Source organism: Lycium barbarum, chromosome 4 (assembly GCF_019175385.1).
Source record: "Lycium barbarum isolate Lr01 chromosome 4, ASM1917538v2, whole genome shotgun sequence".
In the NCBI taxonomy this organism is placed as follows: Eukaryota; Viridiplantae; Streptophyta; class Magnoliopsida; order Solanales; family Solanaceae; genus Lycium; species Lycium barbarum.
Window position 1 is genome coordinate 148,342,063 of NC_083340.1, and position 27,137 is coordinate 148,369,199.

General features: G+C 35.1%; 3 protein-coding genes across 4 annotated transcripts; 2 read left to right on the forward strand and 1 right to left on the reverse strand.

Moving 5' to 3' along the window:
- Positions 1-1,278: 1,278 nt before the first annotated feature.
- On the reverse strand, positions 1,279-5,569 carry LOC132637002 (uncharacterized). 2 transcript variants are annotated; one of them, XM_060354125.1, is made up of 4 exons: positions 4,288-5,526; positions 3,359-3,429; positions 2,351-2,849; positions 1,279-1,742 (listed from the first exon to the last, which is right to left on the reverse strand). In XM_060354125.1, exons 1-4 carry the CDS (start codon positions 4,663-4,665, stop codon positions 1,548-1,550), a joined length of 1,143 nt encoding a protein of 380 aa, XP_060210108.1. In that variant the 5' UTR covers positions 4,666-5,526; the 3' UTR covers positions 1,279-1,547. The 2 variants fall into 2 exon arrangements, with proteins under 2 accessions (XP_060210108.1, XP_060210109.1); XM_060354126.1 differs by having other exon boundaries at positions 1,532-1,759; positions 4,288-5,569.
- Positions 5,570-8,161: 2,592 nt separating this feature from the next.
- On the forward strand, positions 8,162-18,609 carry LOC132637003 (nucleoid-associated protein At4g30620, chloroplastic-like). Its single transcript, XM_060354128.1, has 7 exons — positions 8,162-8,325; positions 13,227-13,381; positions 15,870-15,970; positions 16,085-16,124; positions 16,901-16,972; positions 17,705-17,761; positions 18,429-18,609. The coding sequence occupies exons 1-7, from the start codon at positions 8,259-8,261 to the stop codon at positions 18,504-18,506; spliced, it is 570 nt and encodes a 189-aa protein (XP_060210111.1). The 5' UTR covers positions 8,162-8,258; the 3' UTR covers positions 18,507-18,609.
- A 1,345-nt stretch (positions 18,610-19,954) lies between these two features.
- LOC132637004 (uncharacterized) lies at positions 19,955-26,609 on the forward strand. The gene is made up of 11 exons (XM_060354129.1): positions 19,955-20,102; positions 22,322-22,740; positions 23,182-23,756; positions 24,206-24,290; positions 24,446-24,541; positions 24,790-24,942; positions 25,150-25,257; positions 25,357-25,476; positions 25,679-25,804; positions 25,885-25,968; positions 26,330-26,609. The coding sequence occupies exons 2-11, from the start codon at positions 22,345-22,347 to the stop codon at positions 26,453-26,455; spliced, it is 1,869 nt and encodes a 622-aa protein (XP_060210112.1). The 5' UTR covers positions 19,955-20,102; positions 22,322-22,344; the 3' UTR covers positions 26,456-26,609.
- Positions 26,610-27,137: the final 528 nt, after the last annotated feature.

Consider the following 27,137-nt stretch of genomic DNA (forward strand, 5'->3'; position numbering starts at 1 on the left):
GACTATCCAAATTTGTACAATGTGCTATATCTGCCTTATCTCTTATGTGAATTCTTCATGTATAACACACTTGAGCCAATATTCTATATGGCAATACTTGTCTATAGGAATGAGTATGAGTTGGTGTTGCCCTAGTTAGTTCACTGAATATCTTTTGAAATTCTGAAGAGCCTTTCAGTTCCCTTCACAAATCAATGGATGGTTTACTCAGTGTTGCCAAAGGCGAAACTCTAAAAAGCACAATTTAAGGATGAATTTTAAGTTTTTTTTTTTTTTAAAAAAAAGGCGTAATGAATGGTAAAAAATAAAAATATATATGCAATTCAAGAAACGTAACAAGTTCATCCATAATGTTTCCATTAACAGTTTAATACGCTTATTAGCCGATTATATTCGTTGTTTAGTATTGCTTGATTCAAGATAGAACCCATGAACAATGAGGCGCACGCCTTATAGTGTCTTTGAAATGAAACTTAAGTGACGCGAAGCGCCCTCCCTGAGCTTTTCTCAGCTTCAAGGCTTAAGCGTGCCTTAAATAAGCCTTGACAACACTGGTTTTAATTCAAGAATTGCTAGGTAATGAACTTTTTTGAGTATTCTGTTTACAGTATAAGTGATAGAAAGTCCTATATAGAGCAAAACTGAAAGCTTTAACACCTCCATATGAGGTTTGCAAAGTGAGCTTCCATCAAGCAGTTTTTCATTGAAGAATGTTAAAGGATGATAGTCAAGTAAATGCAACAACCCTCGACAGAATATAAAAGAGGACCACAGGTCTGTGTAACCACTTCAACGAACTCACATGGGCACTCCTCAGCATAAGGACAATCTCTCAAATAGACATGTTAATGTTGTTAACTCGTTTTTCTTTTCTTTGTTGATTCTTCTTGATGAAATTTTCCATGTTGCACACTAGTTACTTACGGATGTATGAATGCAGTCTGGGAACTCTTTGGTGTGACCACCCATCCGAACAAATAGGGTCAATAGTTCAGCAATTAGAGCTATTAGGCCGTAACATTTAGCAAAAGCGATTGTGGTTCGAAACCTTCAAGGAACGAAACACAAGTTCAAGAAGGTTCATGTGAGAACAAAACTAATATGAGATTAGTGGGTCCAGTGGACTTCAGATAGCATAACGGAACGGCACAACAGCATCCATTGTCTTTTCTCTAAGAAACTTAAATCCATCAAAGGACATGCTTGGACAACTCTTCTTGATAAATGAGAATCCAAAAGAACAGTCAAACCATAGCATGTAGTTGAGTGTCATCAATGTGAAGTCCAACAAACAAAGAACACAAAGTCCATAGCTTGACCAGAAAACTGCTGAAGATATATGCTATTCAATGTAGAGAACGAATTACACTGACTACATCTCGTTGCTAGCAATGAACGTATCGTGTGCGCGTATTACATGTATAAGAAGATTCTTTACACACAAAGGATAACGTAAACCTACATGTCAACAGAAATTTGACCTAGTAAGGCCAGTTCAAGTTTGACAAAATTTTCTTACCACATTTAACTGAATGGTGAAAGATGGATCAAACCCTCAAAGCTACAGGGTCTTGCCATGATATTTTTCGTTTTCCCACCTGAGAAGTGTTTTCTCCAACGTTTCTACAGACCAATAACTTTAAATCGTTGTGCTGATCATCATTGAGGCTACGAATAAGACTTCTCTTTGGCTCCTCAAACTGCACCTGATCAATATTTACTTCTGTTTCCTCTTCACCCATCTGTAGAATTAGAAAGTCTAGAGGTAAAAGATGTAAAAAAGGTAGAGAAAATTATTAGAATGGTCCCTTATTTATGGTGGTAGGTTCAAAATAATCCTTTTAAGTACACTTGAGCAGTATTAGTGAACACTTTTGGTGTGCATTAAATATTTATCAAACCTTGGTTATTAAATTTAATCAGAATTGTAAAAATAAAAAGAATTTAATGGGACTCACGTTTGAAAGTACAATTTTTGCAAATTATGTAGTTTGATGTAACTTTTTAAGGTTGCAGTTTTGTTATTATCTATTTTTTGTCTGGTGTAGTTTTCTCATGTTGTGGTTTCTGGTTTTGACAAAAAAAAAAAATCTGGTGTTTCTAGTTAAATTTTTTTTTTTTCCACAGATCCAATTAAATTTAGCAATCAAAGTTTGGTAAATATCTTACAGAGATCAAAAGTGCATGCTTTTGGTAATATTAAAGGACCAAAATTGCTAAGGTAATACTTAAGGGACTATTTTAAACTTTCAATCAGAAATAAGGGACCATTGCTGCTATTTTCTCTAAAAAAGTATAACACACACAAAATAAATGTAAAGTGTACTTGATGCTTAATTTTACTACATACCGAGATTTCATTCAAATCGAAGACCGGAGCACGAGTAGGCAATGCAGCTTCTTTGCCACTATGACCATTTTCCTGATTTAAATCAAAAGCAGGCAAGCTGCTCCGTGAGATAGCATTGCTTGCAATGTATAATCTCTCGTTCTGCTTCATCATATCATAGGCTGGAGGTCCTTTTCGGGATGGAACTTCCTTTCCATTATATACTCTAGATTTACGGTCCAACTCCACTCCTCCACCAAATTTCTGTTTTTGGTTCACATGAATATCAGGAGTTTTCTTGTAGGCAGCTACTTTTGCAACCTGTATCCTTCCGTTCTGTTTTAGTCCAGGAAGAGGGGGCAATTTGTTTAGCTTGGCCTCTTTTTTGCTAGTAATAACTTGGTCCCTTGACCTACTTTTGGGGTAGGTTTCTATGTTTGGTAGTGATACTAGCTCTTGCCCTTTTTGAGGACTTAAGGACTTTGATTGCAATAGATGCTTATGCCTTTGGCGTAGGAAACTGCACATTTATGCGAAAAACTGCACTTAGATTCAAATAGTGCATGCATTTTTAGAAAATGCATATGTACAGAAGTGCAATTCAGTCATGATTACATCAACTCAATAAAAGGATATGTACCTGCTCAAGATATCATCTTGCCCCCTTATGTAGAAATCATTGATAGTATACAACAAATAGCTAGTTTAACAGAACAAATAGAGAGAAATCGTAGATATTTTATTAAATCACCATATATATATATAACGTTCAAGATGGAAGATATCCTATGGATTTGGTATGTGTATCCATGCCTGTATAAAATGTGAATCATAGTATTCGTTCTTATGAGAATGGGAATGAAAAACAAGAGATACGTTTTTTCAAAATATGGACAAACGGAAGTTTAACTCCAAAAGAAGCACTTCATGAAGAATCCCATGAAATGCAGAATAAGGAACTCCAACATAATGACCGGAGGAATTCTTTTCCCTTAATTGTATTATCCAAGATATGTTGTCTTAACTTACCGAACTTCAGCTAGTAATCTTAATTTCCGCAGCTTTGAATCCTCCAATTTGTGCCTTATACTATCAGTTTCCTGTAAATTGTAGGTTACATGTGTTAATCACAAATACACATTATTATTTACTCTATTATAAAAATAAAACAGCCTTGCATCATCTTGCAGTTCAAAGTATAGCATGATCATAATGGAAAACAAGCTAAAATTTGTTGCCCTGATGCATTGATCTCACTAAGAGTGCAACACATGATGTGTGGTTTAGGTGCACGTCATGGGCTCCAAGTTCCAACCCTGCCACAAACAAAAACCTAGTCTTTGTAGAGGGTGAAACCGTCAGCCACTGAGTTTCGAGCCCACTAGCTTTGAGAATTTAAAAACATAACAAGCTAAGAGTTCTCTCTCTCTTTTTTTTTTTTTGGTTTCACATCCAGTGTCCAATAACTGCATTGGGCTCGACTAATCCAGATGTTTGTCGTGTACGACTCAATTAAGGGTGAAGCGCTCCCTTACATTATTCTTTCCATACCCAGGGCTCAAACCCGAGAATCATATCCATCTTACCACAACCCTCGCGCATAACAAGCTAAGAGTTTGTTCTAGACATAATTCCTAATATCTCTTAGGACAAAAAAAAACACAAATAGATTCAACCAAGGCAGATAAACTCAATAAAGGAGTGATGAAAAGGGTAAATTCAGACAGAAATGGAACAAACAGACACCAAATAAAAAACTCAAATGAATCATTAATAAGAAACAGATCAAACACCAAACAAGTTCCTACACCAAAAGACACCATATTTCTAACAACCAAAACCAAGAAACTCCAACAGAAAACAACTATAATCAAAACAAAAGCACAGATCTTTAAAACAAATGATAAAAAATAAAAACAATTCAACACACCAAAGACACAATTTTTTTTTTTATATACCTTTTGGAGTTCTTGATAGTCCTGCAATAGTATCTGATGCTTCCTAGCCTTTGGTTCCTCAAAAACACCATAAGATGATGATTCCAAAGCAACCCTTTTCATCTTCTTAGACATACAGATCACAAATTTATCCCTTAACCAAAAAAGATTAGATCTTGGAGAATATAAAGAGACAAAAAAGTTGGAAAAAAAAAACAAGAAAAGGGGGCAGAGAAGAGAGAAGAAACAATAATAGTACAACAAAATAAAGGAGTAGTTGTAATAATAGAGAAAGAAAGAAAATAAAGAGAGGTGATGAGAAGGTTCTTGTTTTTCTTGTTTTTCTTTGTGAATAAACTCTTGACCAAGACAAAGTAACAAACCCCAAAAAGCCCACATAAATGGAGAAGGAAAAAAATATAGTATAGTTATTATACATTGTTGTTGTTTTTTGTTTTAGGAGAGACAGTGAAGTTGATGAAGATTGGGAAATTTTTTTTGGGATGTTGCAGAAGGGTAATTATGGCAAAAAAGATTGTATCTTTATGGTCATATCATATGTTGCATGTATGAGGTGAAGTTGGAAGAAATATGAAGACATCTCCTCTTTACTATATACTCTAATGAGTCTTACGTTTTTCATTTTTTTTTTTTTTGTACATAAATTTTGGTCCAGTTGGGCCATTAGAAAGAAAGAAAGAAAGAAAGTAGGTGTGTGTGTAGTTTTTGTGTTTTTATTTTTCAGTGTGTGTGTGTGTGCTTTTTGTCCAGTTGGGCCATTAGAATGAAAGAAAGTAGGTGTGTGTGTGTAGTTTTTTTTTTTTTTTTTTCTGTCTCTGTGTGTGTGTGTGTGTTTTTTTGGTCCAGTTGGGCCATTAGAATGTAAGAAAGTAGGTCTCTGTGTGTGTGTAGTTTTTGTGTTTTATGTGTGTGTTTTTATCTTTTTCAATGTCATCTTCTTTGTGGGCTGATTCTTGATGAGGATAGTAACAGGGGAAAGGATAAATATATAGATTTAATACAGACATAGTATTATATCATTCATATAGACATAGAAAAATAGAAAAAAAGAGGTAAGTGATGACTCTATGACTTATGACTTATGAGATGGGATTTTTAGAAAGAGAGTGTGGGTATTTTTTAGAAAGAGAAAGAGGGACTGTGATAGCCATGAATTTTTCTGAAAAAAGGTATAGGGAGAGAGGAATCTGCAGTTGTTGGAAAGTGCCTTGTTTTTAGGCTGCTGTTTTGATGGTGATGGGCTTTTTTCAAATTATTATAAGTATATCCTTATGTGAAAGTACTTTTCTGCCCTCCATTTTTTTTTTTTTTTTAATTCATCAATTATTATCGCCAGCCATTGAGAAAATAGTTTGGCAACCATGCTTGTGAAGATTTCTTTCTACAGTCGAGCCACTAAATTTTGTGGTGTTATGTGGGCCCATCTAGTCATGTTCCTTTGATTATTGATTGAGTTAAACCTAGCTAAACCTAAGCAAAGGTGCTCTTACCTTTTTTGTATTTTGGGGTTTGTTGTACGCACTTCGATTATTCCAATAGATATTTGTACCTTTTATCAGCTCATTCATCTACCAAAAGTTTGACGGAAGAAATCATCTACTATTTTTAACTTTCATTGGAATGTTGGCCATCAAAGATGTGTAGTGAAACAGTAAAGTTCATTGACTGTTATAATATCTAGTATATAAGCTAATAAGAGGTAACAATATTCGTTGAGATAATTGAAGTGTGCGTGAGCTTAATCGAAAATTTTAAAAAAAAAAATAAAGCACATTTTTGTATCCTATCAAATCACTTAATGCTTTTTAACCTCCAATAAAATGCTGACCGTCGGGAGATTGATAGAATAATAGACGTTCCTTCACTATTGTAAATCGGAATTTTCAGTTCGAGTTTCGAAAATGAAATTCTTTTAGCCACGAAAATGTGAAATCAAATTAATCGGATTAGTGAATTATCAACATTTTAATTATTAAGAAAAACAATGTGGTGGCTGGAAAACTGGGGAAGAGTCCAATCTAAACCTAACTTTTGTTATTGTGTGACGCCATTCCCAGCCCCACCTGTCTTAGCTCTCAGAATCAATGCTATGCCAAAGAGGTGGCAATTCTTTCATCAGATCCATCTGTATTTTTAAATGCACAAAAGTAAATTTTGATTTCAAATTTATTTTAAATGTGGGATATGAGTTTCTTGAAGTATGGTAACCTTCTCCAAAAAATTTGTTTGTTGCATCTATTAGCAAAACAAACAAAAGTATATAATGGATGTAGTATACACATTAATAGTTTATTTTTTATTATACAATAAAAATACAAGTAAACTTTATCCATCATAACTTTATTTTTCAAGTTAGTAATCTCATATTTTATAGGCAGTTATCTGAATTTCTCCTTATAACTTTATTCTTCAAGTTACTAATCTCACATTTTACATACAGTTATCTGAAGTGACGTGACACCAAGTGTGAATCTATTGTATAAGTTGTGGATTCGACACAACTTAGAGTCTGTTTGGATGGGCTTATGTCTATAAGCTGCAAACAGCTTATAAGCTAAAAAAAATAAGTTGGATAGTCTAATAGCCTGTTTGGCCAAGCTTCTAAAATCAGCTTATTTTAAAAAGTACTTTTTTTAAAAGTACTTTTCAAAAAAGCACTTTTAGCGAAAAACAGTTTGTGTTTGGCCAATTAATTAAAAAAACACTTTTGAGCAGTCATTAGTGTTTGGCCAAGCTTTTAAAAAGTGCTTCTATTTGTATTTTTCTCAAAAGTACTTTTCAAAAAAGTGCTTTTAGACAAAAGCTATTTTTTTTAGCTTCTGAAAAACTGCTTCTGCTACTCCCAAAAGTACTTATTTTCTCCCAAAAGCTTGGCCAAACACCTCACTTTTTTTCAAATAAGTACTTATTGAAAAAATAAGTACTTTTGGGGGGGGGGGGGGGGGGGGGGGAAATAAGCTTGGCCAAACAGGCTATAACTTATTTTTTTGGGCTTATAAGCTGCTTTCAGCTTATAAGCTGCTTTAGATAAGCTAAGTCAAATGAGCCCAATTATTTTTTTGAGCTTATTTTAAGCACAAAATGACTTTATGGCCAACCAAACACTCAAAAAAGCTGAAAACAGCTTATAAGCCAATCCAAACGGGCTCTTAATAATCTTATTTTAGACTGTGTGTTTGTGTTAAGAAATTCACCTGATATGTATAAAAGATCTACGTGATAATGTACAAATTCTTTTAATGGATCGGGAATGAGTTAAATGAGTGGGTTTAGAAAATGAAACAAGTATTTGTTTCTAAGCTTGCCACGTGTCAGTCTGTTAAAATTAAGGGCGAATTTGTGCTAAAGTACAATGGAAGGGGTAATATTTGGACCAAAAAGTATAATGGGAGGGGTATATTTGGACTGAAACGAGGGGTATATTTAAACTATTTTTTACAGTACAGAGGTATATTTGGCCCTTTTTCGTATTTAGAAGTGTACTAGTATACAACAACAACAACAACAACAAAATATCAAGTGTAATCTCACTTGTGAGGTCTGGAGAGAATAATATATATGCAGGACCTTATCTCTACCTTTACCTTTATGGGATAGAGAGACTGTTTTCCATAGATTTCTGACTCAAAAGAAACATAGTCAAATGCAAGAATGTAAGAGAAAAAACACAACAATATATCAAGATACTAAATAAATGGAGCAACATATGGTAATACACATATAGGGAGAAGGATACTAGTACAAATAGTAGAAATATTCAGCGTTATATTGATATTATTAAAACTTGAGGGGGCAAAAGTAAAGTTTATCCAGAAGTACTACAACCTCGGACTCATAAAGAAGCATAAAGATACTTTTTTTTCATAATAAACTGAAACAATATCCATAATTCAAAAAAAAAAAAAAAAATCAATCCATCTTCTAAAAAAAAAAACTACTCATTTCCTTGAAAAAAATTATTGTGTGAAAAAATGGGGTCAACAAGTGCTTTCACAACTGGGATTTCAAATCTTCATAGCTTCACTAAGCACAATTACTGTAAGTTCTTTTTTTATATAATTAATTTTTTCAAGATTAATTTTTTTTGGTAATTTTTAGTTTAAAGAACTATGGGTTTACTGTAAAAGACAAGTTATTTGATATTAAGATGAATATAGAGGATTCATTACAAGTGAATTATTTTCAGACCACACTAGAAATCTTGATTTATTGCATACATTTTTTTTGCTTTGGTTAGTGATGATTAGGGGTGTCAAATGGATGGGGTGGGATGAGTTTGGGCAGGTCAAAATGAGTTGAGTTAATAAATGGTCGGGTTAATGACTTGAAAGGGTTGTGCAAGTCATGCTTTCTTGGGCTACCCCTTGTAATTATGTGTAAGTTGTGTGCTATTTAAAAAATGAGTTACTTGGTACTTGTTGCTGGTGGGAGGTGACAGGTATCTCGTGGAATCAGACTGAGGGGCGCACAAGCTGTGTGCGCCCTAAAAAAGAAGAAGAAAGAGATGTTGCTTTTTTGTGTGTGTGGGTTTTTGGGTTGTGGGGGGGGGGGGGGTTGGAGAGTTATGTTGATAGTTTACCGAAAGCCCAAAAAAAGATAAAGAGGGCCAGGCTATTGGCTTTCTTGATGTAAAGCTAGAAACTTTCTTTGTTGAAAAAGGATAATTTTGATGGTAATCACAAAACTTTCCATCAAAAGGGACGGGTTGGGATGAATTTAGGCAGGTCAAACTGAGTTGAGTTAGTAAATGGGCGGGTTAATGACTTGGAAGGGTAGTGCGAGTCATGTTTTCATGGGTTAATTTTGCCACCCCTAGTGATTATGCGTAAATTGGTGTTATTTAAAAAATGAGATGTTGCTGATGGGGGGTTATGGTGATAGTTTACAGAAAGCCCTGAAAAGTTAAAGAGAACCATTCGGTCGAAGCTATTAGCTATCTTGATATAAAACTAGCAACTTTCTTTGTTGAAAAAGGCTAATTTTGCTGGTAATCACAAAATTTTCCTATCCGTGGAAGTTCTATATACATACAACAACATACCAGTGTAATCCCACAAGTGGGGTCTGGGGAGGGTAGAGTGTACACAGACCTTATCCCTACCTTGGGAGGTAGAGAGCATGTTTCCAAACAAGTTCTATATATACACACACAATCACAAAATTTCCACAATATATATTTTTGTTAAGCTTGCGCCCATTGCCATAAAGGAGTACAGCAGTGGCTGATGTAGCAAAGAGTTAACGGATTCAGGTGAACCCACTATTTTCGACATGGAGTATAATATACATGTGAAGAATCACTAAAATTTCAAAAAGAAAAAAAAAATTTTGAACCATAATTTCAGAAATGTAATTGGTTCAATGGTAGAAATCTAAAAGTTGAACCCTTAAAATTTAAATCTTGGATCTGCTTTTGAGGAGTAGTGGTATAGGCCTTTGTCCTGACATTTTTCTTTCGATTGCCGTATGCGAACCATGATATGTCTTAGTAAACCTTTAACTGCAATGTGAAAAATCTTATCATCTTTTTAATTTTTCCATCAACTTATCTTTTTAATTTTTCCATCAACTGCCACCGAGTCTTGTTGTACCTGCAGATTATGTGTTTTTCATTTCCTTCACATGTGTTGAAGTGGTTGTGAAGGTTTGTCAGTAGTGAATAAGTTTGATAGGGAGTAATTTATTCAAGCGCAACGAAATATACTAACCTTCCTATAACTTGGACCAATGTGCCTTTATCAACAAGAGAAAGAGCTCATAGAGGTTGGTGGGAGTCTATTGGCCAGTTAAAAAAAAAAATGAGATAATAAAATTTGAAGCTCGGTTAAGTTTGTTGCTTTCACAATGAGATAACCGTTTAAAGAAATTGAAGAAATGGGGCTTCATCTTTGTCACAAGCCCCTCGTGAATATATAGATAATGCACCTAGTGCTTCGTAAATAAATCATCCCCAGATGGCATCACTTATCAAAAAAATAAATAAATATTGGCATGTGCTTTTTTGTTTTTGTTTCTTTTTTTGTTTACTCTATAACAATTTTCATGAATGATATATGATACCAAAGTAAGCAGAATAGTATAGAGTATATGCGGTAGCATCATCAAAAAAAAAAAAAAAAAAAACTGGTAATAAAAAAGCACACACCAATAATTATAGTTGCCTAGAGCTTTGATAAGTGATATTGTATAGGGAATGATTCATTTACGAAAGCACTAGGTGCATTATCTACGCTCCTTGGTTTTCTTATGAGTCTACTAATATAAAATGTATTCATCAATTGTTCTCAAGAAATTATATTTATAAAAAGCGAAATGTCGTGATTATTTATACGCTTCAAGAATTTCTTTTATAGTGAATAATTTATTTTCTAACCAAATGTTGTTATTGATTTGATACTTAAACATGATTTGTGCATGAGTAGCAACAAGATCTGATTTTTAAAGTTGAATAGGGCAAATATTTTAATATACTTTATGAACTTTACTAAATTATGATTCGTAAATGCAAATAATTTGAAGAAACATTAGCTATAATTTCTCTGCATAGGTAAATATTTTAATATGCTTGATGAATTTTCCTAAGCTATGATTAGTATCGTGAATATAATTTGAAGAAGCATTAGCTATGTACCAAATATTTTTATTTTCTTTAGTACGACTAAATAAAATTTAACCTGAAAAAAGAAAATGTATTAATGTGCTTATTAAAATTTATTGAGCTATAGTTTTTAAGGGAAAAGGGCCAAATTTACCCCTCTACTTTAATATATTGCTTACAGCTATCCTCCGTTATACTATGTGGCCAAAATTACCCCCACCGCTAAGAAAGTTCTCAAACATGTCCTCAGATTAACAGATCCTCCCAATTTCCCTTTCATTTGTCCAAATTCACTTGATTACATCTAACCTGTAACCCACATAACCAATTCCAAATCATCAAAAGGGTTGCATTTTTTGTTTTGGGTTGGTGCTTTCTTTGTTAATCTTTAACACATTTAACTGAACTTAAAAGAGATGAAGAAGGAAGCTAAAGATTGGTCATTCATTATAGTCATGCATATAGTAATGAAGAACCTTGGCCTAGTGGTGAATGAAGTGGGTTGAGAACCATGAGGTCTCGTGTTCAAATCCCAGTAGAGACAAAAGATACTAGGTGATTTCTTTCCATATGTCCCAGCTTAGTGGACAGAGTTACCTGGTACCTTGTGTTAGGGGGTTAGGGGGAGGTGGCGGTACCTCATGGAATTAGTTGAGGTGCGTGCAAGTTGGCCTAGACACCATGATTATTAAAAAAAAAAAAAAAAAAGAGTAATGAATAACCTATTGTGCTAAAAGAGCACAAAAAGAAGACAAAAGATGAGGTTAGAAATGAAATATACATTTATCATTTTACTCATAAACTAAGTTGCTCGGTATCTTCACTTTCGGTAGCGCACACGTGTCGACACGACGTGGGTGTGGGTGTCAAGAAAGATACAATGATTTTTTAAATCAAAACAAAAGCTAGAGTGATATCATAATTTTTAATCGTTAAAAGATATTTGGATTAAAAAGTCACCAACTTTAAATTGAATGTGCAATGAACTCAAGAAGTCTATCATGGCATATTATTTGTAATAGCCACGTTACACCCGAAAAACAGTAAAGAGATGCATCTGTACTTGATAATAATTACAGATTCGAACTTGCTCTCAAAAATTTGTGCGTTGTTTTCCTTCAAAATATCCACTATATTTTTCCATATTCTTATAACTCTATATTTAGATATGTGAATTATTTTTAGCCGAATCCGCACCAAATCCATGATCTGTATCTCCGAATCTTAAAATTTAGATCATGAAGGATCCGACCTCTAGATTCTCTCCCGTGTCGGACACCTGCATTTGAGTATGAGCAACTTAGCTCATAATCGATGTAATTGGTGGCCGTCTATATAATTTATTTGATGGACGATCTGTGTTTTCTTGATCATTTTCTCAGTTTTTCATTGATAAAGAAATGGACACTTGAGTGGAGTATAATATAATTGGATTCTGACGCTTCTAATTCCTTTAACATAGCCTCTTACCAAGCAGGCGTAAAACAACTGATAAGATGCAGCTTCCTGAACACGGTCTAAGTTCTTTACCAAATGCTGACTACTAGGACTTAAACTACTGAGCCAAATGTGCTGAGGACAAATAGAAGCATAGCCGAAGTGTTTAAGGTAGAAGTGGATGTGCAGAATTAGAAAATTAATCGTTCAAATACTGATTGTGGATCTGCGCTCAGGTGTAGGTGTAGGTAGTTCTGCATTAGGAGGAAAATCTGTATATGCCTTGATGGTACCAAATATGAAGTTATACATTTGTACATGCCTTTGTTCTATCATATTTCTTTTCATGGCCGTGTGCAAACGAAGGTACATCTTAGTAAACCTTTAATAACAATGGGAAATTCCTATCAATCTTTTGAGTTTCTCCTTCAACAGCCACCGAATCCCCCTGTATCTGCAGATTATGTGTTTTTCATTTCCTTCACATGTGTGGAAGTGTTTGTGAAGGCTTGATTCAGTAATGAATAAGTTTGAGGGGGAGTACTTTTGTTTTAAGCTATACATATATAAACCTTCGTATTACTTGTACTAATGTGCTTCTATCATCAAGAGAAAAGGCTCATGCTTTAGGTTGATGCTTTACCATTAGTCTGTGTTCCAGACATTGTTTGAAAAATCTTCTGGATTTAGAGAGAAATGGCTTATATTTGAGTGTCAATATTTAGTAAAAGTTCCCTTCCATTTTAACATATCTGTGTTGTTCAAGTATTACCTTCTTGGAGTTCTTTATTCAGCATTCAGTTTACTCTTACAAGTGCCATTAAGTCTTCTTTCATTTATACCTCCCAGGAAAAATTAAGCACCTAATGAAAAATATATTATTCTAAAATTTTGGTCTTTGCAGGCAAACCGAGTTCTAGTGTAAATCAAGTTGGTATGTGGACTTTATCACGATCTGGCTGTCGAAAGGTTTTAGATAATCCCAGACCTCTGCAAATATGTGCTCTGTTTGGAGGAAAAAAGGGCAATAATGAGCAGAACAATGATGCTTCTTCAAAGGTATCTGAGTATATTCCTTTCGTTGTATAGTATTTTATTGGTTACATTGACATTGGATATATCTTATTTGGTGACTTGTCAATGCTCATTGTAAGCTATATATGCGTGTACATAGAGATCATATTGCAAAATCTTCTTCAGGTAGCTTGCTAGTATTATCTCTGTAATTAAAAAATTGCATTGTTTGGCAATATAATTGACAGTAAACTGAAGCTGTTTAAAGAAACATTGTTGCTTTTGGGAGTTTTATATCGAAAATGTTTTAGCAATTTTGAAGAAACTCCTTGGGGAAGAAAATATCAATTCTTGTTAACATCATTATTACCCCTAGTTATGAGTAGTGGATCACATGATACAAAGGTGAAGAGAGCCTTGAATTCGCTTCTCTTTGTTCAAAACATCGTGATTTGAAGTGGCCCTGGCAGTTGGCTGTCATCGATCCTTGCATGAACTAACTGTGGGTAGTACAAGTGTTTTAACCTTGAACTTCTTGTAAAGTTTTCTACTTTTTTGGTGTACTTCTTGTATACGGGCAAACTTTCCCTTTCCTTAATGAAATTTATTACTTTATTAGAAAAAACCTTGAACTGGCTGTTGAGTCTTGATTAACGCCTATTTATCAAATACTGAGATATGTTGCACATATTCGGTGTCGACAATCTGATTAAGCAACAAAACATTCATCGACAGGAAAGCAGATGAAACGTCTCTTTTCAATCTTAAAGCTCGTTAGCCTCAAACCTTGGATTACTGTGAGTGGAAGTCTTGGCGTTCCAATGAAACAACAAACTCAACTTTGTTATCAACGAAAAAGTAGAGGAAGCTTAGCGTTTTGTTATCACTGAAAAAGCGAGTGGAAGTGTTGATTATCCAATGAAACAACAACAACAACAAGCCCAGTATAATCCCACCATGTGGGGTCTGGGGAGGGTAGAGTGTACGCAGACCTAACCCCCACCTTGAAAGGTAGGGCGGCTGTTTCCAAAAAACCCTCGGCTCAAGAGAGGAGAATAAGAGAGGAAAAACAAAACAAAAGGTCAGATAGGACCAAGCATATCGAAAACAATATGAAAACAAGGAATAACAAAAGCGAGAAAGTCATGATAGAACAGTCCGGAAAGAAAGGAGCATTAACTACTATAGATAGATAAGATAATCAAAGTACAGCGGCCTAACAAATATAAGCAGCAATCAAATGCAGAAATCAAATGGCAATAAACAAATGAGCAAAACTACAGCTACTATGGTGAAAGGATAAGCCACCTAACCTTCTATCCTAATTTGAGTCCTCCACAATCTCCTATCTAAGGTCATGTCCTCGGTGAGCTGAAACTGTGCCATATCCTGTCTAATCACCTCTCCCCAATACTTCTTCGGCCTCCCTTTGCCTCTCCTGAAACCGTCCATAGCCAACCTCTCACACCTCCGCACTAGGGCATCTGTGTCTCTCCTCTTCACATGCCCAAACCATCTCAGCCTCGCTTCCCGCATCTTGTCCTCCACCGATGCCACTCCCACCTTGTCTCGGATATCTTCATTCCTGATTCTATCCCTCCTAGTGTGCCCACACACCCACCGCAGCATTCGTATTTCAGCGACTTTCATCTTCTGAACGTGAAATTTTTTGACTGGCCAACACTCCGCCCCGTACAATAAAGTCGGTCTAACCACCACTTTGTAGAACTTGCCTTTAAGTTTTGGTGGCACTTTCTGTTTAGCTGTTTGATTATCCAATGAAACAGCTAAACTTAAAAGTGATATATTTGTCCATTTAACCTTTTTCTTCTACACTTGATTGGCTAGTATGTTATGGAAGTGTCACGTCCATAGGAAGTTTGATCGCTCTCAAAATTTGGATGGCAAACTGCAAGTTATTTAAATCTCTCAGAGGTCATGCAGACTTAGCAAAAAAGTAAACATAATCACAATGGAAGCAAATATCCATATATGTGATATCAAGTAGTGGTATTTATATTATCCGCAGGGCTTTTGTGTGGTGGTAAGAGTCCATAGTGTGACGTGTTTGTTAGGTACATGTAACAAGTTCGAACCCTGCATCAGACAAAAACCTTGTAAGATGGAGAAGGTTAGAGGGGCGGTTCATTACTGACCAAGTTTCGAATCATGCACCACTAAGCCTCGGGGATTTCTCCGTTTTTTAAAAAAAAATAGTGAAAATCTGTTTTTACACTTAAATTAGGTAAAAGTATTGGCATTTGCTACCATTCTCAAAAACCAATTAGGTAAAGTAGTGACAAACATTAGTTGGGATCAGTTTGCCTAATTTTTGGGTACTCGAATGAAATGAGTCCTGGTGGAACAGAATGAATATTCAGGGTTCATATGATGGACCCAACTTGTATAAGCTGATCCTCCTCAGCCTAAGCATGCTTGTAATTACTTTCTTATGTTTCAACTGTTGGTTCACTTATCAAAAATGTTTTGTTATTTCATGTAACCAACCTCAGGTTTTTGATCTTGATCTTAGGCAGGTCTTTTTGGCAACATGCAAGACTTATACGAGACGGTGAAGAAGGCACAAAATGTGGTTCAAGTTGAGGCAGTGCGAGTACAAAAAGAGCTTGCTTTGTATGTCTCAAATAGTGTACTTTGTAATATGTTTTAACCTTCCCTTGAGCTATCAATATGAGAACAGCATGTATCACTTTCTACTTATTCTGTCTTGGTGGTTTGTATTTTCAGAGCAGAGTTTGATGGTTACTGTGAAGGCGAACTAATCAAGGTATGCTCTTTTCTTGCTTTTTTTTTTTTTTTTTTTTTTTTTTTGGTGTCATCTGACTGAAGAAATCACTTCTACTTTACCTAACTGAAATAGGAATTCAACTGCTCCGGAAATTAAGATGAAATCTGGGGACCAATCTTACTTGACAACTTAAGTGTTGGATCTAGGGGTGGTAAAATTAGCCGATGAAAACATGACCCTTTCAAGTATGTGACCCGCCATTAGCTCAGCCCATTTAAGCCCATCTAAAAATTTGGGCTGATGGAACCATGGAAACCTTGTCAAAATATTTTCAAAAAGACATTTTTTAAATTTGATATGTTATATACAGCAATAATAAAGGGAAAAAATAGTTTTATTAGGTGCTTAAAAATTTATAAAAGAACAAACAAAGAAATTAAAACTTAGTAAGAATTGGCGGGTTCTTTTAGCCCAACCTATTTCAGGCCAATTAACTTTTGGGCGGATCAATGACGTGTCCATTTATTAACTCAGTTCATTTTGACCCGTTCAAATCCAGCTCGACCTGCCCATTTGACACCCGTAGTTGGATCTGTTTGTTGACTGGAACAATTAAACAACCTTTGTTTTAGACATAGAATGCTCAGGGCTGGCCTAGTAGTTCTTGTAGCATTTCTTTCCAAAACCTTCGTTTTGACTTGTTTGGGACTGAGGCATTGTTGTTGTTGACAGATCATGATAACTTGAAAATGCTAGAGAAATTCTAATGTAGATACATTTTTATGGGAACTTATCAATATTTACACCATTTGCAGGTAACGCTGTCTGGGAATCAGCAACCGATACGTACTGAAATTACTGAGGCTGCCATGGCATTGGGGCCAGAAGTGAGTATATATTGCATAGCTTATCTTATTTGACCTATCAAAATGTGTTAACTTGATGCTTTACAGATGGATTCCCAATTATTAATCATCTTTTGCTCTATGCATCACGCAGCTATTTTATAAGGAGCTAACTCCTCTTATTGCCCATTGAGATCCTTGGTACTCTTAATTTGTTCATGCTTGGTCTTTGACATACAATTTCTTTGAACCATTCTTACCCGAGAAACCAAGATGTTTTTACTTGAACCCTTCTTTGACATAATATTCATGAATGCATATTTCCATCCTTCTTTTTAGATGAAGTAAGATGTTATATTGTTGGCGTCGAGAAGATGCTATGAGTACACTAAGGGAGGTGTTAGCTCCATTACAGCATGTTCTATACTATAAGCACAAAGAGCTAACCAAAATGCATATTTTCATCCTGACAATGCCAGTGTGAAGGACGTTTTACCTTTTCCTATCCCTCTTTTCTTCAGTTAGTGCTCTATTTTTAGTTTGTGTAGTACACTAGCCAAGTCGTTTCTTATTCCTTTATCATGAAATGTGTTTGTAATTGGTAAGAAAATCCCACATTTCATGAAGAAATTTTCGGGCAAGGATGTGAGTTGTGTTGTTTAATTGGTATATACATTGTGGCTTTGTAGAGTGCAACAATATTTGAACTCCTGTGATTTGTGAAACTTCACTTGCCAAATGTTTAATTGGAGTCTGAATATTTTTCTTTTGCAGAAACTCTCACTTCTGATTACAGAGGCATACAAAGATGCACATCAGAAAAGTGTACTGGTAAGAACCTCAAACTTTTTCCTTTTACTCCCACTGGTCCATTTTTATTTGACACTTTTTAGACTCTAAAACATTATAACTGTAAACTTTCTATTTTACCCTTATATGACATGATTTTAAAGCCACAAAAATATCACGGCATGTGTAAGATCACCAATCCCAGAAATCTTTGTTTCTTTCTTAAACGCCATCCTCTATCAAAAGCTGTCCTCTATAAAATTAAACCATTAAACCGAGGGAATAATTTTTTTAAACTACCCACTAAAGGGGATGAACAATGGTACCCCCAGGGCTTAGTTCAAGTGGCAAAGGTTGCGGGAGTTGTGACTTGGGTCACAGGTTTGAGGCCGGCACCATGCGAACTAAGCTTGATATTTATGTGGAGAAGGGTATAGGGACAGGTTCATTATCCTCGAGTTTCAAGGGCACTGATTTCTCTATGATTAAGAAAAAAAAAAAAAAGGAGGGGGTGTGGGGGGAGGGAGGTGGGAGGTGGGAAGAACAAATGGTTCTCTTATCTACCCCCATGCGACACGAACCTCCAGCCTAACAGTTGGGGTTAGGGGCGATTCACCAACTGAGTAATCCTCACTCGTCGTCACCTCAAACTTATATCTAATTCTACCCTCAGGTTTTTTAATTTTCTAATATGGCCCTTATATTTCAGGCAATGAAGGAAAGAATGAGTGATCTTGCTCAAAGCTTGGGAATGCCAGCAGGCCTTGGTGAAGGATCCAAGCAATGAACATTGTCTCCACTGAGTTTCAATTTTGTACACTAGCAAACACAAGTGTATTTGCATCAACCTTATGAATACAATTTTCAATTATATTATAATTTATTGGTAAGAGTATGCACTCAAAAGCTTTTAGATTGAATGTTTAAATTCTTTTTCACTGAAGGAAAATTGTCATAAGAGTTGAATCATCACTGCAAGAACTCCTCAAAACAAGAACATAAAAGAAATAAATCTGGCCCTTCCTCAGCTCTCGTGCGTAATGGGAGCTTAGTGCACCAGGCTATCCTCGGTCAGAGTCGGATGTAGCCTATATTTGATGGATTTAACTATACTCAGTATTTTTGACACGGAGTATAAGTATAAATATGAAAAATTCACTAAAACTTTAACAAATAATATCAAAAGTACAATGTATTCTGTGCAAAGAATAATGTTTACAAAAAATATTTACAATAATTTCAAAGGTACAATGTATTCCGTGCAAATAATCTTAAATATTGAACTCATCAAGTTCAAATTTCGAATCTGAAATCTATTCTTGTAAGGTTGACGTTACTTCGATCGAAGGTTTTGGGTTGTAAATATCTAAGTAAATGCTTTGTTTCTAAAATATGACATAATTTTGCATTAAAAAAAAAATACTATAGCAATCTATGAATTAAAACCCTTTAATGATTTTGTATTGTGAGGTAATTTATCCAGATAAATTGATATTCAGGTCGACATATTTTCAAATCATAGGATATAAGTCACGTATTTCTTATACAATACATAAAGGACAGTACTTTACACATTTTTTATAATTACATAAAAAAATCTTATTTATATACCAAAAATTCCTACAACAACCAAATCAACTTCTCCATTTCCATTAAATTCAATTAAAATAAATCTGAAGTTTTAAATTGAAAAGGATTTTATATTAATGTGTTTATCGACATTCATAGAGTCTAGTTTTCAAGTAAATCCAAAACTCTATTTTTACTTTTGTTATTACAATTTGGTATTCAAATTTCCAAATTGGAGCTTCAATGTGTCGTATAAGACTCGTTAAAAAGAAAAATGCTTTACCAGAATACTTTAAAATTTATAAGGCTTGAATAAGATTAAAAAAAAAAAAATCTTTTTTTGCCTTTATTTCCCACTCGATGCTCGCAATCTATATTGAGATCCGATTAAATTCGATTCACCTAGTAAAAACAATTTCATACTCGGTGCTTGACATCGAAATCTCTAATTAAAGCTAAACAGGATCCAATGGATGAACTTAAATCTCCTTAACGAGAGCGACATAACCGGACCTCAGTCTTAATATTTATTTATTTTTATACAGTAATTTGTCCTATTTTCACCAACATCTTTATTACACGTTTTTTCACATGAAATTCGTTACCAAAATAGGAAGTTACACGTTTTATTTCGTTGATAACAATAAGGACAATTTAGTCAACACGTAGAAAAAAAGTCAAATCTAACATCTTCACATATAAATACACCAAGTAATTCATTTTGCCCTTTAATTTTTTTCATTTTCATTTTTTTCCCTTTCAATTCAATTCATTTCCTTTTTTTTCTTCAGAGTTCTTCAAGAAAAATTAATCGGTATGAATAATTAACACCCCTTTTTCATCTACTTAAAATTGTAGTATATATATATATTAATTATCTTTTTGTTTTGTAATTCTTGTTTCTTTTTTTCTTTTTTCATTTTTGGGTTAGCTGGATTTATTATTTTTATTTTCGATCTGGGTTGTTTTTAATTGTTTAAAAGGTGCTTGAATTTTTTTTGTTTTGTTTTTTTTAATTGTTTAAAGGGTGTTTTGGATTTGGGTTTTCTTTATTTTTTGTTTAAGTGATGAAATAAATTTGAGAAAAAATTATTTTTTAATTGGTTGCTTAAATTATTAAGATTTGGGTTTCTTGTGGTTCGATCTATATTGGGTTTTCTTTATTTTTTGTTCAATTGATGAAAATAAATTTTTTTAAAATTGTTTAAATTGGTTGATTGGAGTTTGATTGCTTAAATTATGAAAATTTGGGGTTTTTTTGTGGTTTGATCTCTATTGGATTTTTTTTTTTAATTGAGGAAATGAATTTGAAAAAAAAAAACATTTTTAATTGGTTGATTGAAGTTTGACATGCTTGAATTGTGCAAAAGATTATTGGATTTTCCTTCTTTTTGTTTAATTTGAGGAAATAAAGTTGAAAAAAAACAATTTTTAATTGGTTTATATGCTTAAATCATGTAAAGAATTTGGTGGATTTTTTTTTTGTTTGTTTGTTTGTTTTTTTTAATTGTTTAAAGGGTGCTTAGATTTGGGTTTTTGGAGGTTTGATCTATTGTTTTTATTTTTTTAATTGATGAAATAAATTTTTTTAAAAAAAGTTTTTATTGGTTGATTGCTTAAATTATGAAAAGGATTTGGTGAATTTTTTTTTTTTCTGATCTTTTTTCTTTTTAAGTCAAACTTCAGATTTCCAATTCTCTTTGTTAATGATATGCAGAGTAAACTTTTAGCTTTGGAAACTCCTAATTTTCTTTAAAAGATAAATTATTTATCAGTTTGGGAATGAAATGAGTCTAAATAGTGTGGTGGGGGGTGGGGGGGGGGGGGGAAGGACAGGGTGGGGGGTCGTGTGTAGGCGGGGTGGGGGTGGGGGGTGGGGGTGGGGGTAGATTCAGGTAGGCGGGGTGGCGGAGGGGGTGGGTGGATAGGTAGCTAGGGGATGGGTAGATAATGCGGGGGTGGGGGATGCGTTGGTGTTTTTATTGATCCAGAAAATGTTTTCTCAAAATTTTTTAAGGAAAACATATTCCAAGATATTTAGTGCAACCAAACAAGGGAAAATAGGAAAACATTTTCCGTCATACCAAACAAGTTTGAGATTAAGGAGTTGCATTCGATCCCTTATGTTCTTTTGGTGCACCCATAGAGCCCTCAATTGTATAGAAGATTGGGTGGAGTTTGTAGAGAATTACTTCTTTTTGTAGATTTCTTTACCTTTTAGTATACCCTTTGTATACGGCCAGTGTTTTGGCCATGTTTATGAATGAAAATATGTTTACCTGATCAAAAAAAAAAGTTTGAGATTATGATATAGTTGGTTGATTATTATTTTTGAGGTTTGTTTAGTCCTCTTCCTTATCATTTGAAATGTAAAGCTTTCAAATTCTAGAAAAAATGAGAACTTTTAGTTTAGGAAATCCCTCATTTTACATAAAAGACGAATATTACCAGTTTGGGTATGAAATGAGCTTGAATAGAGAGAAACAAATCTAGAGTGTTCATATAATCTAGCTAACAAGTTTGAGATTATGGTATAATTGATTGATTATTATTTTTGAGGTTTGTTTAGTCCTCTTCCTCATCATTTGATATGTAAAGCTTTCAAATTCTATAAAAAATAAGAGAACTTTTAGTTTTGGGAACTCCTAATTTGCTTTAAAAGACGAATTGTTACCAGTTTGGGAATGAAATGACTTTGAATAGAGTGAATAAATATAGTGTGTTCATATAATATACCCAACAAGTTTGAGATTGTGGCATAGTTGATTCATTATTATTTTTTAGGTTTGTTTAGTCATCTTTGGAATCTTTTGATGTGTAAAGCTTCCAAATTCTAGAAATTTTTTAAAAGATTTTATTGTGTCCTTTTTTTTTGGGGTGGGGGTGGGGGGTGGGGTACCATTTGTTGAATCTATTATAGAAGTTTGGTAATTTTTGAAGCTACATTCTTCAAAGCTGCAAGTTTTACTTGCAGGGGCTTTAATTTTCTGGCTGAGAAGTGAGTTTTTCTTAACCTGCATCTTTTGTTTGCAGGGGTATATATTTAGAACGCAGAGATGTTAGAGCAGTTACTGATATTCACTAGAGGGGGCTTGATCCTCTGGACATATAAGGAGCTTGGAAATGCTCTTAGAGGTTCTCCGATTGACACATTGATTCGTTCGTGTCTTTTGGAGGAACGGTCAGGTGCTGCTTCATACAACTATGATGTACCTGGAGCTGCGTACACTCTTAAATGGACGTTTCACAACGATCTGGGGCTTGTGTTTGTTGCTGTGTATCAGAAAATTCTTCATCTTTTGTATGTGGATGAATTGCTTTCCATGGTTAAGCGGGAATTCTCAGAGATTTATGACCCCAAAAGGACTGTTTACAATGAATTTGACAATGTATTTCAGCAGCTTAGGAAGGAAGCTGAGGCCCGTGCTGAGGAAATGAAGAAATCAAAGCAGGTGAGTTAGGGGTGTCCAATGGGCGGGTTAGGTTGAATTTGGGCGGGTCAAAATGGGCCGAGTTAATAAGTGGGCGCCATAGTTGGACTGAAAAGGTTTGGACTAAGATGGGCTAAAGAGCGGTTCATTACCCAACCCGCTCAATTCTTACTATATTTTAATTTCTTTGTTTGTTCTTTTATAACTTTTTAGTACCTAATAAAATTATTATGGCTATATATAACATACAACAACAACATACCCAGTGTATCAAATAAAAAACAGATCTTTTCGAAAATATTTTGATAAGGTTACTCATAGGTCAATTTGGGTTGCATATCAGCTCAATGTTTTGATGGGCTGAAATGGGCTGAGCTAATACATGGGTGGGCCAATGACAGCCCAAACTTGGGCGGGTTGAGCGGGTCATATTTTCATGGGCTAATTTTTCTAACTCTACAGGTGAGCAAGCCTGTCAACAATAATCTTGGTAAGAAGCAAGGACAAGTACAGAAAGGAATTATTATGAATGGAGGTAATCAAAAAAAGAGTGGTGCTGAATCAGGAAAAGATGGGGGAGATGGCGATAAAGTAAAAAGTCGTGCCTTGGAAAATGGGCATTCTAACGGTAGTAATGGAAATGGAGTAGTAGTGCAGGCTAATGGTAAAGAGAATAGAAGTTCTTCTGGTTCTGGGGCTTTTGATGTAAATAAGCTACAGAAACTTAGGTCTAAAGGTGGAAAGAAAACCGATACTACTGTTGTAAAGGAATCCAAGGCAGAGCCTACAAAAAAGATAAAGAAGAACAGAGTCTGGGATGATAAACCTAAGGAGTCAAAATTGGATTTCACGGATCCTATTAGTGAGAACGGGAATGAGAATATAGCAGTTGTGGCAGCAGTTCAAGGTGAGAGTATGATGGACAAAGAGGAGATTTTGAGTAGTGATAGTGAGACAGAGGAGGATGAGGAGGAGCCAGGGAAAGACAGCAAGGTCGAGGCAAAGAAGAAAGGTTGGTTCTCGTCCATGTTCCAGAGGTAATTCTCATCCTGTTTTGATTTCAGAAAAGGAAAAAGTCATTTTACCAGTATTGATATATCTTTCTTTTGTTGATTACTTTATTATATGATTAGTCTCGGTCATTTTGTTCTTGTTCATGAAAAGAGGAGAGTTCATCTTTATGGAAAATAGTTAATGGAATGGCTGATATTATTATCTTATAGTCCTCACAACATGGGTCAATGAGTATATATAGATCAGAAGGATTTTCACCTGCCTCCATGCATAATCACGGTGAAATTGGCCTAATTCGTTTATCAGACATTGAAGAAGTATAATTTTATTTGGGTTTTTTTAATGAAAAGCTGAAATATATTCAAGAGAAATGGGAAAAAAACTGATAGATAAGTTTTATTTTCAAGATAATGGATCTCTATTTCTGACTGGTAAATGCTGGACATTAATGCGGTTGCTGTTGTGTCTCCAGTATCGCAGGAAAGGCAAATTTGGAGAAAGCTGACTTAGAGCCAGCTTTAAAAGCTCTTAAGGACAGGCTGATGACCAAAAATGTGGTAAGTTTACAGTTCCCCCCCCCCCCCCCCCCCCCCCCCCACACACACACACACAACAAAAACCAAAGCTGGAATAAGAGAAGAAAAGGGTAAAATAATTCTATCAGCTGTTTTCATTTTATAAATGGTTGATGAGTGTTACACATGTCTTCCAGGCTGAGGAAATTGCTGAAAAGCTTTGTGAATCAGTGGCAGCAAGCCTGGAGGGTAAAAAGCTTGGCTCATTTACAAGAATTTCTTCAACTGTTCAGGTAAGAGAGTTGGAACCTCCATTCATTTATAGAGTAGATCATCTTTTATCTTTAAAGTACTCGAACATGGAGGGACAATGCCATTTAAGAAGTGTTCAAGCCAAGTTCTTTGAAATCACATTCCTCAGTATCTTCCGGCTTATAAGAAAAAAGAATAGTTTAAAAGGAAGGGTGTTTTCAAAGTCAAATAGTTGTATTTTTTTGTATAGTCTGAATACTAATATGAGGTGTTGAGTTGATCAAACCAGACAGCAATGGAGGAGGCCCTTGTTCGCATCTTAACTCCTAAACGCTCCATTGATATCATGAGGGATGTTCATGCCGCAAAGGAACAAGGGAAACCATATGTTGTGGTTTTTGTTGGAGTTAATGGAGTTGGAAAATCTACCAATCTTGCTAAGGTAAACTAAAATTGCTCTTTTTCCCCATCTGTCCTAGCCTTGGTGGATAGAGTTACCTGGTACCTGTTGCTGATGGGAGGTGGCAGGTATCCCGCTGGCCTGGTCACCACGGTTATCAAAAATAAAAAATAAATTGCTCTTTTTTCTTTACTTTAAGGGCCCTTGTATATCTTCTGATGAGATTCTTTATATGTCATTCTGCTGCAGGTTGCTTATTGGCTTCAGCAGCACAAGGTCAATGTAATGATGGCTGCTTGTGACACATTCCGATCAGGAGCTGTAGAGCAGCTACGTACTCATGCACGTAGACTTCAGGTATGCCATGGTTGGAAATTTTGTGCTTATTGAAATTCTTGGTTTCCGCTGGGGAAGAGATTGCACAAGTTAGTTTCTGACATTGAATTTTTTTATTAGATCCCCATATTTGAGAAGGGCTATGAGAAGGATCCAGCTATTGTTGCCAAGGAAGCAATCCAGGAGGCTAATCGAAATGGTTCAGATGTTGTTCTTGTTGATACCGCTGGTCGAATGCAGGTACTATTGAATTTTGAATCTCTTAGCAGTTTCAGGAAGTCCCTGTAGGAGTTCTCGGTATAACTCCACTTATTGGTACATAAAACGTAGTAGAATATTTTCTTGGATGCTGCAATATCCACCCTTTCAAGCTGAACTACTCTTGTTTCTTGTTTTATCTTTCACTCCCTTTGTATTAATCCACAACTGTCATATTCCACAGGATAATGAGCCACTGATGCGAGCTCTTTCAAAGCTTATATATGTGAACAGTCCAGACTTGATCCTTTTCGTTGGTGAGGCGCTAGTCGGAAATGATGCTGTTGATCAGTTGTCAAAATTCAACCAGGTTTGCCTACAATCATGATGATAATTTCCTAAATCTTCAATGTTTGTCTCTTAATTTGACACGTTCTCTTGTTTCTGCAGAAATTAGGTGACCTTTCACCCTCACCAAATCCAAGATTGATCGATGGAATTCTGCTTACGAAGTTTGACACCATTGATGATAAGGTACATGGTCATGGTCTTTTTGCATTAACTAGTTTGATGCCTGCCTATGCTACTTTATGAGTTTGTGATGCTAATATTTTTCCTACTTATTTGATTATCATTTTGATAAATATGCTTTAATCATGTTAAACGTTTACTTTAGGTCCTATGATTTCTAGTCAGATCAGAGATTTATATACCGGTAGAAAATAGAGAGAATTCCTAGTACATTCTTATATCTACCTTATGTTTGCATAATGTTGGCTTGAGACAAGCTTAAAGGAGCGACATGATCAGTGAAGATACATATAGCCGATCCCCACTTGAGTTTGAGATTAAGGCGTAGTAGTTGTTGTATTCTGATATTCAACGTTTGGTGCAGGTGGGAGCAGCATTGTCCATGGTTTACATATCTGGCGCCCCCGTCATGTTTGTGGGATGTGGTCAGTCTTACACAGACTTGAAGAAGCTGAATACCAAGTCTATTGTGAAAACACTTCTCAAATGAGAGCATATAAATCTGTCCACCTTTAGTTTGGCTTTTAATGTTGATTAAGAAGTTTGAACACTTTGTATGTTGCTGCAGTTCTGTTTGTAACTTTGTATACTCTCAACTGTGATCTCTCACTATTTTGATTTTGAAGGTGAATCATTTGACTTTATGAAGGGTACTTAACTACTGAACCCCCTCCCCCCACTCCCTCTTCATTTGATTTTCATCTATTTTGTATGTTTCATCCGATGTCACAACCTGTGTTGATGGTTTTGTCGAGCGTATGAAAGAGTCCTGACAGAACCTGGCTGAGAAAAGCGCTAAGAAGGAACCTTAGGATATTACTTAAGTAAAGGGGGTGTAACAGTTCTTCTTTCAAGCTCAAAATAGGTCGTGTAATGCTTATGTATCGAGAACCATTTTTTGGGGCTTCTACCTTACACACGGAAGATTGAACTTCTTGAATCATGAGTCTCATATATTATGTTATGATAACCTCATATCGACTTTAGAAGAGATGCAGCATTATGAGCTATTCATCAAAATGGTATACTATTCGTACGTGATGTAACTCGTGTGTCACATAATGGTTGTAGACCTCCGAAAAAAGACGTGTACAACTGAACATTGAAGAAATCTCAAGAGAAATAAAAAATTCGATGATCTAATCAAATAATAGTACTATGGACGAATTTGG

What these genes read in the sequence shown, in the direction of transcription:
- LOC132637002 (XM_060354125.1), bottom strand. Translation starts at nt 4,665, where the DNA reads ATGTGGGCTTTTTGGGGTTTGTTACTTTGTCTTGGTCAAGAGTTTATT. An exon ending in ACTATCAAGAACTCCAAAAG is followed by an intron (nt 3,430 to 4,287) that starts GTATATAAAAAA and finishes TACAATTTACAG; the next exon opens with GAAACTGATAGTATAAGGCA. An exon ending in TCGATTTGAATGAAATCTCG is followed by an intron (nt 1,743 to 2,350) that starts GTATGTAGTAAA and finishes CTAATTCTACAG; the next exon opens with ATGGGTGAAGAGGAAACAGA.
- LOC132637003 (XM_060354128.1), top strand. Translation starts at nt 8,259, where the DNA reads ATGGGGTCAACAAGTGCTTTCACAACTGGGATTTCAAATCTTCATAGC. An exon ending in CTTCACTAAGCACAATTACT is followed by an intron (nt 8,326 to 13,226) that starts GTAAGTTCTTTT and finishes TGGTCTTTGCAG; the next exon opens with GCAAACCGAGTTCTAGTGTA. An exon ending in CACATCAGAAAAGTGTACTG is followed by an intron (nt 17,762 to 18,428) that starts GTAAGAACCTCA and finishes CTTATATTTCAG; the next exon opens with GCAATGAAGGAAAGAATGAG.
- LOC132637004 (XM_060354129.1), top strand. Translation starts at nt 22,345, where the DNA reads ATGTTAGAGCAGTTACTGATATTCACTAGAGGGGGCTTGATCCTCTGG. An exon ending in TTCTCGTCCATGTTCCAGAG is followed by an intron (nt 23,757 to 24,205) that starts GTAATTCTCATC and finishes TTGTGTCTCCAG; the next exon opens with TATCGCAGGAAAGGCAAATT. An exon ending in TTGACACCATTGATGATAAG is followed by an intron (nt 25,969 to 26,329) that starts GTACATGGTCAT and finishes CGTTTGGTGCAG; the next exon opens with GTGGGAGCAGCATTGTCCAT.